Raw genomic sequence first — 15,821 nt, 5'->3', positions numbered from 1 at the left:
TAGTATATTATTTATATTTGATATCAGTTGTCCAAAACACTAAAGAAGAAAAAACAGTACTTCAATAAGTTATCAAATTGAAGTTAACAGACAAGCAAGTTAAGAAACTAGTTTTAAGTCATTTTTCCACTATTGGATTAACATTTATATTTTACATTCTTATATCAAAGATGAATTATCATATCAAAGCAGATGCAAAAGTTTTGACAATTTGCCACAAGCTATCTCTAAATCACTGAGCTCACAGAATCCATGAATTTTTAAGTATAATCTATCAGTAATCTCTAATATTAATGCACAAAAATAAATTTGATTTGATGAAAAAGTCATCAGACAGTATGTTTAAATTCTTTTCTTCTTTTCTTTGCTTCTTTCTTTCTTACTTTCTTTTTGAGACAGGATCTCATTGTGTAGTCTAGGTTGCCTTAAACTCCCTGTGGGATTCTCCTGCCTCAGCCTCCTAAAAAGCTGGGATTACACGTACATCACTGCAAGTCTAAATTTTATTTTTATCATTTATTAGTTTAAACACATAAAGAAATATATCACCCTTTATAAACTTGTACTTAAGTCTCACTTTTATGATATCATTATTTTTATACTAATGAAACATTAACATAAAAGTATGATAGATTAAGAGACTTGAATACAGTAAAATGGAAGGTTTATAAACATAGAGGGTTTAGAAACAACTGTGAAAATACATCTCTTTTTTTATAATACATTTTGAAAGAGCCAAAGTGGAAAAAAATTATTTTTCAAAATTAAATACATGGGAATGAGGAAGAACATATTATTTTTTATAACTTTAGTAAAATATTTTAGGTCACGAATAACTAACAGTCTATTTTTAAGCATTAAAGCTTTGTAGTATATATTTTTCCTCTTCAAAGCCTAGTGATAAAATTAAGAATTTTATACATTTTAAAAGGCAAAAAGAAATAAGAAGTGTCACCTACCCATGACGAGTGTAACCATCATGTACAAAATCCCACAGTTTGGGATTTATCCCTTAACATTTTCCCCTTTATGAAACTGTATCTTCATGCTTGATTTTTAGCTTCCCCAATAAATACTGAGAACACTAACATTAGTAATAATAGTTACTATTTATTGACGAAATCCCATAAACTGTATAAGTCATTTAGAAGAACATTTAAAAAACTGAGAAATGACACTCCCCCTGGAGGAGGGGTCATAGAAATGGACATATTGTCAAATGTGTTCAAAGAAGTAGCTAGTGTATTACTCTTGGCTATGTTATCTTTAAGTATAATCTGTTAAGAGATCTTTTCTAATCAACTGCACAACTAATTTCACTCCTTTTATAAAAGTGATCATATTCAAATTTATTCTTAAATTCTTAAGTAACTTTGTAGTATAGAAATGAATTAACAAATATTTCATAGTGCTAAAAAGATACTCAGAATACATCTTCAGCATCACTCCAAATCAGAGACAATTTAGTATTAATAGTCTTTGGGGACCTAATGTGTTAGACTTCGTTGTTGTCAATCAGCCTCCACTGATGATTACTGACCATCATAAACTAAGAACAAAAATTCAGTATCATTTATTTATCCAAGAAACTTCTGTGAACTGTATATGCAATCAGCAAAACACTTGAAGAAATATCAAGTTCTAGAAGACATTTATTCTGCCTGAAAAGAATACATTTGAAATGGTCATAGTGTCAGGAAGGATGGGTATTATGATATGAAAACAAGATACAGAGCAAATTCAAAAGATAAGAAGGCTTTTTGCCAATGACATTAGACATTTTTCTTGGGAGAACTTTTAAATTAGGCCTCGAGAGAAGTATAGAATTTCAAGACGTACCAGTTGAAGGGAGAACATTATAGGTGTGAAACCAGAAAGGGGTTAGTTATTTTCAGAGAATGGTATAAATAAATTTATAGTTGGCTCTAGTATACTTAAAAGAAAATAATAGGTTAGACTTGAAAGACAAAATTGTAGAGCTCAAAAAGGCAGAATGAGAGAATGCGAAGTTGAAATTTTACATGGCAGGAACAGAGAGACATTGGTACTCTAACATGATCAGCGTTAGAAGATTAAGAAGTTTTCAAAATATCTTATTGTAACCAATTGTGACATACAGTTCACTAGTAGTACTACAGGCACTGAGGCTTATGTCTTTTATAAATTCTTTAAAGCAGCTTCAAAATTATTCCTATAGTTTTACTCTTGCTGATATTTTCATATGCCGTCTTCTTTGCTTGTGTGTGTGTGTGTGTGTGTGTGTGTGCGCGCGCGCGCACGCGCGTGCATGTGTGGGGTACTGAGGATTGAATCCAGGGCATTGTGCATACAAGGCAAGAACTTTGAGCCACATCCCTAGCTCGTATGCCTTTTTCTGTGAAAAGCAAAAAGTGGCCAAGTGATAGTTCATGGAAGTATACAATGCAGGTATCATCATCCTTCATACAAAATTGCTGACACAGGTTTTCACCTGACAAAACAAAAGCTAGAGGCAGGAAATGCAGATGAAAAACTTATATAACCTCCAAGCATCAGTATGAAAAGTTTAACCTAGGGTAAAAGAATTGAGAGTGAGTGTAACATGACTTGAAAATCAAATGAATATTGGGTTTGGAGGATACTGAAGTGTCAGGATAAGTCTGACATCATGATAGATTTCTTAGCTGGTAACTAGAATGATAACTATTATGAAAAGAGACAAGTTACGTATGAAAATGTGGTTGGATACAGGTCCTTTCAGGCTCTAGAGATACACATAAAATTATACTTCCTTTCACTATCCACTTATGCAGTGTCAGATTCCTATATAATATTAAACAGGCATCACTCATTTCATTTCCAGGCTAAATGAAATCTGTGTGCAGTATTATTCACCAAGTATTATTCACATGCTGAGAGGTTAATGCAACATAACACTAACCTAAGATAAAAGAATTACTATTTGGGAGGGCAACAGTAAACACTGATCTATATAGTTCAGGTCTTCTTAAGAATGGGTTTCTACTTTCTATTTACTAACTTTGGTTTTACCATAAATCTTGAATTGTTTTCAACAGTTAATGTTTCCTAACATTGGTGGAAATCCTCTACATGCATTCTAGCAGAACTAAACAATATATGCATGTTGTGTGCCTAAGTGTATGTGTTTAAAGATAGCACATAAGAAGCCAATTTGAAGCCAAAAAGCCAACATAGCACATAAGTAAGGATACATATAGATAGGTTTAGATATTTTTATAGCTAACCATTGAAAATCCAGTAGGTAAGCAAGGAAGAAAATAAAATAGAGATTCATTACATAATTGAAGCTATTTTGCAATATGGAGTATTGTATGTGCAGGAACAGTTAAAAGGAGATTAGTCATGCACTGGAATGCAAAACTGGACTCCAGTTGATAACAGGCAACACTACAAGCAAAATATGTGATTAAAAGCACAGCAATAAGGTCAACCTTATATTTTTCTTGTACAAAGTGCACAAAGCCCAAATATCTGATGAAAACTCCCAAAAGAATATCTGTAGTCCAAAAAAGAAAACAAAATTCTGGGGTTATCATTAAACAGCCCTGCTCTGCTTGCCTTACATCAGCTTGGCTCTCACTAAGAGTTTAACCATATGTGGCCACTGCCAAAATGCTGGGTATCCTGCGTGCTACGGGAGAAATAATGCCATTACTTGGGACTCCTTAGCAGGAAACCTGTCTTTAGCAGATTCTCACCTCATCTGTAGAAGCTTTTTGTTTCATTTTGCTTAGCTTTCCCTGTTTAGCTATACTGTTCTTTTCTCGCGCTCTTTCTTTCTCTTTCTTTCTTCTTTCCTTTTTCTTGGTAATGGAGATTGAACTCAGGGGCCTTCACTGAGCTACATCCCCAGATTTTTTTTCCTCTATTTTAAGATAGAGTCTTGTTACATTGCTAAACTACCCAGGCTGGACTCAAACTTGTGATGCTCCTGTTTCAATCTCCTATATTGTCAAGATTAAGGCATATACCACCACACCTTTACTTGGCTTTACTTCTCTGTTAACTTCATAAATCCAATCTTTTAAAACTGCTGAATGATGCCAAATTCAGTCTCTTCTAGTTTCCTCATTGTAGGAGGATACCCATTCTTTGGGTTGTAATACTGAAACTCTTTTGCCTAGTCTAGTCCTGGTATACCTTAGCTGAGGCTTGGTTATAAAGACAGAATTTACCATAAAGCTAATCCATTCCATAACATTAATTACTCTTAACATTTCCAGAGTTTGCAACTCATTTTGCATTGCTATCTGCTCATTGCTGGGGACAGAATTCAAAAAAGATACTGGATTCCTCTCCATTCTACAATTATTTTTCTCCTACCTGGCTGATGTCATGCCATAAGAAGGTGGCATTAGTAGCTTTAGGGCATAAAGAATGTGGGTTTTTTCTATCATTCAGTGCTAGTAGGAGATTTCAAATATCTGAATTTTTATGATAAAAGAAACACTTTGTTATTAATAATAAATCAATGCAAACTCTCAAAGCATCATATAAATGTAGTCATGAGTAGTTTTTGTTGCTATTATCAAACAGTAATATAGAAATTGCAGTAACAGGGCTGAGGTGTTTAGCCCCGTGGCAGAATGCCTGCCTAGCATGGGCAAGGCCCTAGGTTTGATCCCCAACAATGCAAAACAAACAAGACAGAAAAAGAAACTGCAATCGTAATCCTTGTGATAAGGACTTAAAAAGGTAAGGCGAAGGATTTAACAAAGATATCAACATACTGAGAAGTTTTGGAGGACAGATCCAAAGCTGTCTGGGAAAAACACTTTCACTTTTATGGGAAAGTAGAATGCTACAGGGATCACTTGGAAAACAGTAAGTTTTTAATATAAGTAATCAATGAGAGGTAATAGCAGTAAGTTTCAGTTTACTTTGAAGAAACTTATCACTGACCTAGAAATAGCTTATCTTTATTTCAGTCCTCTTATTTGAATTTTCACTTGATATTCTTTTTTTTTTTTTTTTTTTGGTACCGGGGATTGAACTCAACTCACGACTGCGTGCTTGCCAGGCAGGCACTTATGCCACTGAGTTAAGTCCCTGGCCTCACTTGACTACTCGTTAGGGTGATCTTAGCATAAGATTAACTCAGGACAAAGACTTCACATGTTTTGGTAGACAAATAAATTATACAACTTTGAAATAAAAAGTCCACAGGTCTTTTGAATATACTTCTATTAAATACAAATATAAAAATGTTTCAAATTAAAAATAATAAAATTGAACACTGAAAAGCAAATTTAAAATTATTTTACATATAGAACTTTTGTCCCAACATTAAGTTTAGTATAATCTCTGCTGATAACAAAGGAGGCCATCTAAGAATAAGAACAAGAAGATTTTTAAAAAGAAAATGTTACAGGACTTACTAAGAATTCATACACATCAGAGATTATAATGCTAGAATACTATGAAAGCTACTCTTTATCTCACTCACAGAGAGAGACTTGGGCTGGAAGTAAGATCAGCATTGAAGGATGTGCATTGCAAGCAGAACACTTGGTTTGATCCCCAGCAAAAAACAAAATAAAGGAAAACCAAGTGAAAGTCTTTCATGGCAAAGGTTGCTACTAACAAGTCTTACAATCTAGATGTTGAGGACTTAACTGAACTTTACTTACTCCTACCACATTTAATGAGGCATCATAGGGTATTACAAAGCAAGGTCTCATGAATTTTCCACCATAAAAAAATATTTTTTGAGTTGCTAAAAATTAAGCCAAAAAGTTTATCTGGAAATAGGAAAGGTTATACTCTGATTACTATGCTTCCTGTAGATTTTTGCAACATAGCAATAGGTTGGAAACTATGTTTTGATGTAACATTTTGAAGTCAGAATAAAAAATTCTAAAAGGTCCACTGCAGATTTCTGGTTGTCTGTAGAATATGAGAATATGATACAAGAGTCTTTAACTCACCTCCAGATGCCTTTGACCTTTCTTTCAACTTTTCTGCAGCCATTTCACCATAGCTGGGAAGTTCTGACATCTTCACTCCAGATCGAGCTTCTGCTATTAGCTGACGAGCTCGCTCTCTCAGCTGCCGACGTCGCTCTTCATCTTGCTGCTAAGATATATTGAACAGTTGCCAACTCAGTAATTGACAGAAATGCAATTTCATTTTCAATCTGATCATCATGATAGTAACTGGTTTACAGCATGGTGCTTGGCCCACATTATAAATAGGATGCTCTGTATCTGTTGGATGTCACACCATTTTAAAAAGACATCCTAGAATCAGATTTTTAAAAATATTAACAAATTATTGTATTAAAATTCAAACTAAAGAATACGTATTACTGAGGAAATATCAGGAATTATATTAATAAAAGAATTTGGTTTTAGGAGAAAACCATAATGCTGGGAACAGAATTCCAATTAATATTTTCTTAAGAATATAATTAAAAATATATATATAATTTAACTTGTTATTTTCTAATAAAGGCATACAACACTGGCTGAAAGACACCTTTTACAGTAGAAAATGCTACTATAATATGTTGATCAAATATAGGAATGGTATTTTTCCAAGAGTGAAGACAGTAGCTTAGTACAAAATTCTGAATTAAAGATAATAATAATATCCCAATAGTAATATATAATTCCTTTTGGCTATATACTCTTCTGAAAGAGGAATGCATATTGAGAAGAAAATAAATGTAGCCTAAAATATGGTTTTTGAATACAAAATAAGTAAAATCTATAATAATGATAGCTACTCCCTTCTGAAAAAGAGGTCATTATAAATTACAAAATAATCAATGTGAAATTGCTTTGTAAACTGGAAAGCATATAAAATAAGACATTATTATAATAAAACAAAGACTGAAATCATCTAGCTTCAATATATATTTGCATTGTTATTTATTTATTTTTTTCTTTTTGTCTTTTTAAGACAGGGTCTTTCTATGCAGTTCGGGCAGGCCTTGAGCTTACTTTGTAGCCCCGGCTGATCTTGAATTTGCAACAATTCTCCTGCCTCAGCCTCCCAAGTGCTGAGATTACAGGAATGAGCCACCACGCCTGGCTCATGTTATCTTTGCTTATCATCTAACTGCCGTAAAATTTCACATCTACTTATATAGAATGCTTGTACCACGTAGCTCCTTGTGGGTTTCGATATGTCATTTCCTTTTCCTAGACTGTGTTTCTCTCATATTACTTCTATTCATTCTTCAAAATTCAGTTTAGAGCTTTCAAACCTCCTGATTGCTCCCTCCTCACCACTGATGGAATAAGGTACTTCTTCTAATGTTATCATAGAGTGACATGTGTGCATGTGTGTTAATTCTTTCTACTACAATATTGGCCAACTTATAACTGTCAGGTGCTTCCTTCCTTCTAGGAACTGAGTTACTTGAAGACAGGCGCTATATGTATCTTTGTATCTCTGATCTTTAGTACATACCTAGTACCACACTAGGTGCTACAAAAATTTCAAGTGTAAACATTTACAATTTACTCTCATAAAGCATATACAGAGGAAAAGAAGTAATAGCTAACTAAAGGAAGTATGATCAAATGCTGCAAGAACTCAGAATATTTTTGGCTGAGAGACAGGTAGACGGCATCATGATTCTAAGCTGGGTGTGAAGCACAAGTAGAGTTTGGGACGAGGAGAGGCAGGACTTGGTGGTTAGATGGGTCAGTGCAGGAACAACTGGGAGGAGGAACAAATCAAAGGCAAGAAAGTACACTGTAGAAAGAACATAATCTAGTTTTCTTGCACATAGTAAAAGTACTGATATAAAGACAAGGTAGAAAAAAATCAAGTGGGCAGACATTACAAAGGTCCTGTATAGCAAGGGCCTTGCATTTTATTCTAAAACATCAGAGACCACTAAAGCTTTTGAGGTACTGGGGGCCTTTGAGACAGGGTCTTGCTAAGTGGCTAAAATGCCCCAGGCTGGGCTTAAACTTGGGATCCTCCCGACTCAGCCTCCTAAAGGGCTAAAATTAAAAGCCTTAAAGGTCCACATCACTTTGTCTGAATGACCAACCAGAGGTTTGAGAAAGATCAATCTAGTAACAGTACATAAGCTAGGTCAGCATAAAGGGACTGGAAAGAGGCCTCTTAGAGGCATGTGTAAGGGTCCAAGGAAGCTATCAGGAGACACAGGAAGCAGTGGCAATAGTAATAAAAGGGAATGAAATGAAAGAACACATTAGATGTGGAGCTGGTACATACACTCTATATCAGTTCTTGGTAACCAGACGTAGAGTGAGGCAAAAAAAGGACTCAGACATTTTAGGTTGGGCAATTAGAACTATGGCACTAATAGAAACAGAAAAACTAAAAGGGATTAGAAGACACGAAGGGAAAAAGGAAATGTGGGTAAGTCAGACCGGGTCCGAGGAACTGGTAGGACAGCTCAGTAGAGACGTTAGGTAGCTGGAAAGTGAACTGAGTCTGTCTACGATGTGAAATCAAATTAGGACTAAGAAGCTGATGGATGAACTTACAAGAATATATGAAAGCACCTAAAAAGACACCCCAAGTAAAAAAGAGGGCGGCCGTGGCTTAAAACAAGAAAAATACCTATGTTAAGAGGAAAAGGACAGAAAAAGAGGGGAAGAACAATACTAACGTATTTTGAGAATCCAAATGGAAGAGGGTTTCAATAAAAAATAAGCTGGGCGTGGAGGTACACATCTGTAATCCAGCACTTGTGAGGCTGAGGTAGGAGGATCGCTCTAAGTTTCAGGCTGGTGTGGGTTACACAGTGAGTTCAAGATCATATGAACTACACAGTGAGAACTTGTTTCAAATAAAACAACCTTCTAAACCCCAGGCCAAATAAAAAGTAACTGCAGCAAAAGTTAGAAGTTCATGAATCTAAAAAAAGTTAATGAACCTGAGTATTTAAAAAAAGAGCAATCAGACTGTATGAACAATATCATTAGAAACAGAAGGAGAAACCAGATAGCAGAACTCATATCTAGGCAATTCTTTCAGTGCATGGGTGTGTGTCTCTGTGTGTGTGTCTTACTGGGACTGAGCCCAGAACTTTCACACTGAGCTACATCCACAGCCCTTTTATTTATTTTGAAAAAAGGTCTCACATTATGTTGCTAAGGTGCCCAGGCTTGACTTGAACTTGTGATCCTCCTATCTCAATCTGCAGGATACTGGCATTATAAACATGTATCACCACATTTAGTTTCTTTTACAAATTTTGAGATAGTCAGAAATCAAGAAAGTCCTCAAAGTTAATGAGTGTATTATTTGGGGTGCCAAGTAGATCCGGAAAGAAGTTTCAAAGTTCTCAATAGACAAACTGGGACAGTTTCAGTATCAAAAAGAATAATGAATTGAATCAATGAAATCACACACCGATTCAATAAAAATTCAGGTCCAATAGGATAGTAAAAAAGACAAAATTCACTTGCAGCAACCTTTTAAACAACTCTTAAAAATTAGTAATCAAAGGAAAAGAAGCAATTGTTTTTCTAGTAGGAAGTGAACTTTAGGATACTTAAATAGTTTCAGTTAATGGAAGTCCTACCTTATAAAATAATATCAGTTAATACACGTAAAAGAATTATAAAAAAATCACTGCATATCATAATGATTATGGAAATGATTATCAACTGCTATTAAAGTTCTTAGATAAATGTTTGATGGAACATTTGTGTGGATATCAATAGCATGAATATTCATACTATGCTTTGATTTTTATTTTTTTGAGACAGAGTCTCACTCTGTAATTCAGGCTGGTTTTAAATTCACTGTAGCCCAGGTTAAACTTGAACTCACAGCAATCCTACTGCCTTGGCCTCCTGAGTGCTGGGACTCCAGGCATGTACCACCATATCCAGCTTGGATTGCACTTTCCAAAGATAGCCACAACACAACTGTATTTCTCATATCACAAGCTCTTCTGCCCGTCTCTCAACAAGAGGTAGAGAATTTAATTCTTCTTCTGGGTTCATGTCAGTGACTTATATATAATTAGGAGACGATGGATGATTCCAAGGTTAAGTCAGAAAAGGTCTAGTTTTCTTGAAATTCTTGCATTCTGCATACTCTTTGGAAGCCCAGATGTCATGCCATAAGAAGCTCAGGACGTAAGTACTCCAGTCACCTGTCCCAGTGAAGTTTTGCCTTGGGTCATGCAGGCCCAAGTGTTAGACTTAATGTAAGTGAAGAAGTCTTTAGGGCTGTGGTAGGGTACTTGCTTAGCATGTATGTGGCCTTGGGTCGAATTCCCAGGACCAACAGTCAGAACAGAACAGAATACAAAAAGACAAGCCTTCAATTAATCTCGGTTTCCAGTCATTTCAAAATATTTCAATTGTTCAAATCTTCCCAACTGATGCCTCAGACACTGTGGACCACAGAAAAAGCATTCTCAACTCTGCTTTGCCTGAAGTCCTGACTCACTGGATGACTGTTTGATGTGGGCTGTTGCCAAGCAATATTCTGAGCATATATTATATATTTAAGTAACACTACAAAGATTAACTTTAGTTACAAGGGGAAAATCTAAATGCAAATGGAGATATAAAAAAGCTAGTTCTAAGACACTATTAATCTAGGAGTTGGTCTTAGCATCCTTAATGTTGGATCATTCATATATATTTTTTGATATGAAGCACATACCATCTATAATTATTTTACCCTCTAAGTGCTTAAAGTGAATTGAATAAGCATTTAGAATTTCCAATACCATAAACGTGAGGGATAGAGAAACATGACAAAGGACACTGCAAAAAAGCAACCAAACAAATCTTGAAAGTAGGATATTCAAGACAATTTGGTCACTTTAATACACTAGAGTTAGGAAAACATATGGAACAAGAAGTAACTAAACAACCACCAGTGTCCAACAGGCAACATAGCCAGATACAATGCACAGTGCTAAATTAGATACTAGATTAACCAGCTATAAAAAAATACTTTTGAGTCAATTAGAGAAACCCAAATATAATCCGAATTAACAAAAAGGAAGCAGCATGTTTGAAGAAACAACTTATACAATAATAACCTCATTCTGATAAAATAAACACAAATTTGTCATAGTGGAGACTTCAGAGGGTCAAAATGTGATCATTTTCTTTTAACTGCTTTCATTTTCTAAAATAAAAATGTATTACTCTAGTAATAATAGTTATCTTGTAATAATAGTTACCTTAATAGTTAATATATACATCTCAAGGGAAGGAAGGAAAATGATGAGATGATAGGCTGTGCAGTATGCTAAAAGAGAGGTCTAACATTCAAAGGAAATGTTCTTAGCACAGCACTTTTGAAACACAATCTTAGTTGTGGGTAGAGTAGTTTGAAGTGAGCAGGGTGAGACTGAAGATGCAAAAATAATATCTAAAACTCCTTAGTTCACTGTCAATATTTCTGAGCTTGGAAAAATATATTAGGAATAGCAGAAAATGCAAGCTTGACAGTGATGTCAGTGATGGTTGTTGTCATTTCCTGAATGTCTGAGTGCTAAGTGCTTCACATACATGATCTCATTCTCACAATCCCTTTTTTATTTTTCATTTTTTACTAACAAGTATACTTAGGTTTCAAGTCCCCGTGCCACTCAGGCAGAATGGACGTTGGGGCCAGGAGTTCAGCCCATGTCTGCTGGACCCTATAGCCCTTGCGTTTAAGGGCCGAACTATTTGATCCAAAAAGTATCAAATTACATGAGCATCTGAGGAAACTTGAGGTTTTATTAAACTTTCATCTTTCAAACTTAAGGAAAGTTAAAGAGTGCTGATAAAAACCATTATTTAATATTCCTCAGGCAACTAGGTTTAAGTGAATTTCACTCCATGAATAATAACTTCTTATAGAACTGAAATTTGGTGGTTCAACTAAGTCGAAGTGGTTTTGGGTCATTTTAACTGAGTTAAAATGAAATAAATCATTCTGCCTTTCTAAATATGATGGAAATCTCATTTTTTCCCCTCAAAGCTACCAACTCCCCTTTCTGTCCCCCGACAATATCCCCATCTACAAATGTTTCTGAGAGCTTACCAAGAGTGCAATTTAAAGACGACAATCATTAGTAAAACCAACTCTAAATACTAATTACCACACTTTATCAATTTCCATGTAAATTGTTTGTTTGTACTTATTTACCCATCATTGTTCTCTACACAATAGAAAAAATGCAAATTAACAAATCAGAATGCAGCTCTAATGGGACTTTCTGTTTATAACCATTAGCCCAGAGGTGTGCTGTAATTCAATTCTCAAGTAGCAAGATTTAGCCTCATTAACAGACAGCAAGGGCAGGTTACAACTCATAAAACCCTACAGTAAACAAAAGTTTATGGACACAGCACAAAATCTTGAGCCTGATTGACAGAATTCTAGTTCCCTATCAGATTGCCTTAATTTACTTTTCTACTAATGTCCTAACCACAGACAATTCTGCTTGGGCCTAGAGCCTCCAGTGGGATGGCATATCTGCATTGTTTGTTTTCTTACCCTTTAACTTTCCTTAAGAAAAGAACCAACTGTGAAAATAAAAGTTAATTGTTAAAGTCTTGAGGAAGCACTTGTAATTACAGCAATTGACTATGTGATCAATTTTAATTTAATTGACTAATTTTTTTTAATTGATTAAACCAGTTCTTTTTTATTTTAATTGATTCAGCTACGTTTTTTAAGGTTAATTTACAGTTTCTTAGTCTCTAGATTATCATGCTAGATTAAGTATTTCATTTTAATTTTTACGTGTAGGTTTAGTTTAAGTCCGTTTGTACAGTAATATTTAAAGAACAAACAGCAACAAAATCTACACATTTTTTTTTTAACTAAAAGAAGTATGTTGGTCAAATCCAAAGATAACATGACCAGAAAGGGACAATGATTACTTCATTAATTTAGTATAGCATTCAACACAAATTGTTCAAATATATAGGTAATATTTCTGACAATGATAGTCTGTCTGAATCTATGTAAGTATAGAAATGTGTGTTTGCTACCTGTTTTGACTTTTCTGTATTCCAAAGAATACAGTGACTTACTACTAAATAAATCACTGACTTACCAGGATACTAGGGGGGGGGGGGACCCAAAAAACAAACAGGAATCTTTTCACTCGGATTTAATGGTAAAACAACTTAGAAGGCCGCTGTCATTAAAAGGAAAAATACACTTAAAAAATTCAACACATAAGAAATCTTTATATTTTTCATTTACTTTCATAAACTAAACACTGAGGAGTTTAGATTTCCTATTTCTAAGAATGGCTTTGATGACCTATGTTTTTCTGCATAGTATTAGAGTTGGACTGAGTTATATACAATAACTTTTTTAAAGAGGGATGTATTCTTTGGAGGGTTTAATGGAAGCTGCATTTTTGGTAGGCTTACTCCCTAACGACAATCTTTTTACAGGTTATAACCATTTTTTTAGTAAATGTCAATTCTGTGTGCTTTCACACACATACATGAATTGTCTCGTTTATTTCTCATGGTTCTGTGAGCCAGCTACTATCACCTTGATTTGTTAGACACTAAATATCACTTAAATACACTGCCCAAGGTCACACACACGAAGAAATACATTCAATGTCTGTGCAATTTTAGTGCACTGGTCTATTCTATTACATAGCCAGTTTTAATGAATTTTTCTGAGCCTTAATCTCATTCTAATTCCTAGAAATTCCAATCCTTTATGTATATTTGTACTATTTGAATAAATTTAAATTTCCCTTTGTGCTACTGAGAATGACAATTAAGTAATTTGTTTATATTTACTTAAAACTTAGGTTTCCAACTTTATAAACGTTCAGAAAAGTTATTACAGTTAAACTTTTTCATCTTTGCTAATATCTTCAGAATGCTAAAGTCCTGCTATAGCGCAAAAAGACTGCTATGGTACAGAAAAGAGACCAGATTCCACCAAACCAGGTTTAAAATATTCGAATACAGAAGACAGATTAGAACTATTTCGGATATAAACTGAAAAAGTATATAGCCCTTTCAACAGCATATCGTCAAGTTTCTATTTTCCTTATCGATCTGAAATGGTCTACAATCTGCTATACATAGATGCATTAGTAAAACTTGACAATTTAAGGACAAACTCTTCGAGAATAAGTAATGTAATTCCTTGTTTCCTTTCCATAAAAATGTACTGGTATGCAATTTTTATATTTCACAGTTCACCGACATCTAGGCAAGCTTTCTTCTACTGCTTCAATGGTGCTACTTTTAATTTTATCCTCCTTAGTTGTAGTAATTAAAGTGATCAGCAGTGGCATCCCAGCGGCTTTGACACAGCTACAACCCCCTAGCAGACTTGCTTTTAAAGAGAAGGAGAAGAAAAAGACTGGAGTTTCATTTCACAGAGAACAAGAAAATCAACCTTCTCCAGTCCCCAACTTTATTCAATTGTTCTTTCAGCAGCCTTTGGATCTTAAGAATCAAATAAAAATGGCTGCCATGGGGGGTCCTTTTAATACGTGCCGCAAATGTCACCAACTGACATTACTTTAGCCAAAAAATGATGCCATGGATTTGTGAAGGTGAATTAGAACATGCGAAACTGTCAGTGTAACTGCTGAGCTCATTACCCACCCAAGGGTATCTTTCCTAATATTAGATATTTTTATTCAGTCAGCTGAAAAACAGGTTGTGAAGTTTTTCCATTTAAGAGACAAGTCTTTATGTTTTTATGAAATAAGCTTTAACCTTGAAAAACATTTTATCAAATAATGTACTCTGCGTCCTTACTCTTTATAAAACTGTATTTAGAGCATAAAAGCATTTTATTTCCACCAATGAAAGTCAACTTCCATATCTTTTACCTTCCTCAATAACATAATATACTGTGCTTATTTGTGTCATTTTTTATGTTTATACTCTTATTAACTGGACTATAATTAATTAGGTTAAGTAAATTTTAATCTGTTTTTTAAAGAGTTTTACTTATGCTGTTAATATTTCACAGGATTCTGCTCTCTAAATGGTTCTTGATATTGCCCAATATTTTAGTAAAGAAAGAAAGAATTTGACTAGCACCCTTTCATCATTAAGACAAGAAGCCCGGATCTGTTATTAGGCATTCAGAATGGAAAGAAAGAGACAGAGAGACACCGAGAGAGACAGAGACACACACATACACAGAGAGAAATAAAATAATGTGCTTGTCTCAGAGGCAGGGATTGTCAAAGTGTACCTAGTACAGTATTCATTTCTTACAGAAGACAATAAAAATTACAAGATTTTTAAAGGTTTTAGGTAAAGTAGCAGATATTTTACTGCCAACGTGATCAACTCTTGATTGAATGAACAGGATTTAGGATGAAACATTAAAACTGTTTAGCAGATCTTTTCAACCCATTTCAAACTTTTCTTATGCTGGTTTGTAATATAAGCAGACATGCTTATAAATGGCCACACCTGCTCATTTCTCTGGGGATGGCCTGATCTCTGCTTTTCTAACAAAGAAAGAAAAAAATCAGCCTTTCTTGTTGCAAAACAGAGTGGAAAGTCAAAATCTTTCTCAAGTTTGCCCCATCTGGTGAGATTAAATCTTTGATCAACCCTGGGGATTACATTTATTTTAGTAGTAACCATAAATTTTGGATTTGTTCAAAATTATATAGGCAACATGGTAAACACAATGTGATTTTTTGAAGTTTGAGATCTAGTTTTCAGTGTAACACCAGAAAATATAAAAAGGACTAATTCAGAAAAAACACATATGCATTTTAAGAATTTAGAATTCATTAGTATTCAGTTCATGAAACTGAATCTATCATTCTACTTTTTTAAAAACATAATCTCATTTTTTCAAAGTACAGCAAATATTTTTAATTATAGTATCTG

General features: G+C 34.4%; 1 protein-coding gene across 10 annotated transcripts in view; it reads right to left on the bottom strand.

Moving 5' to 3' along the window:
- Window positions 1-15,821, bottom strand: part of Ehbp1 (EH domain binding protein 1) — a 321,489-nt gene that overhangs the window by 56,995 nt on the left and 248,673 nt on the right. For 7 of the 10 annotated variants that reach the window (XM_063229491.1, XM_063229492.1, XM_063229490.1 and 4 more), the window contains one exon: window positions 5,949-6,096. In XM_063229491.1, coding sequence (XP_063085561.1) covers window positions 5,949-6,096 — 148 coding nt within the window. The remainder of the gene's footprint in view (window positions 1-5,948; window positions 6,097-15,821) is intronic. The other 3 variants (XM_063229493.1, XM_063229496.1, XM_063229498.1) reach the window with 1 other exon arrangement.

Source organism: Cavia porcellus, unplaced genomic scaffold (assembly GCF_034190915.1).
Source record: "Cavia porcellus strain 051 isolate PalLab524CR breed Dunkin Hartley unplaced genomic scaffold, mCavPor4.1 scaffold_18, whole genome shotgun sequence".
Classification (NCBI taxonomy): domain Eukaryota; kingdom Metazoa; phylum Chordata; class Mammalia; order Rodentia; family Caviidae; genus Cavia; species Cavia porcellus.
Note: the sequence above shows the minus strand (reverse complement) of the source record. Positions and strands in the feature narration are given on the sequence as shown.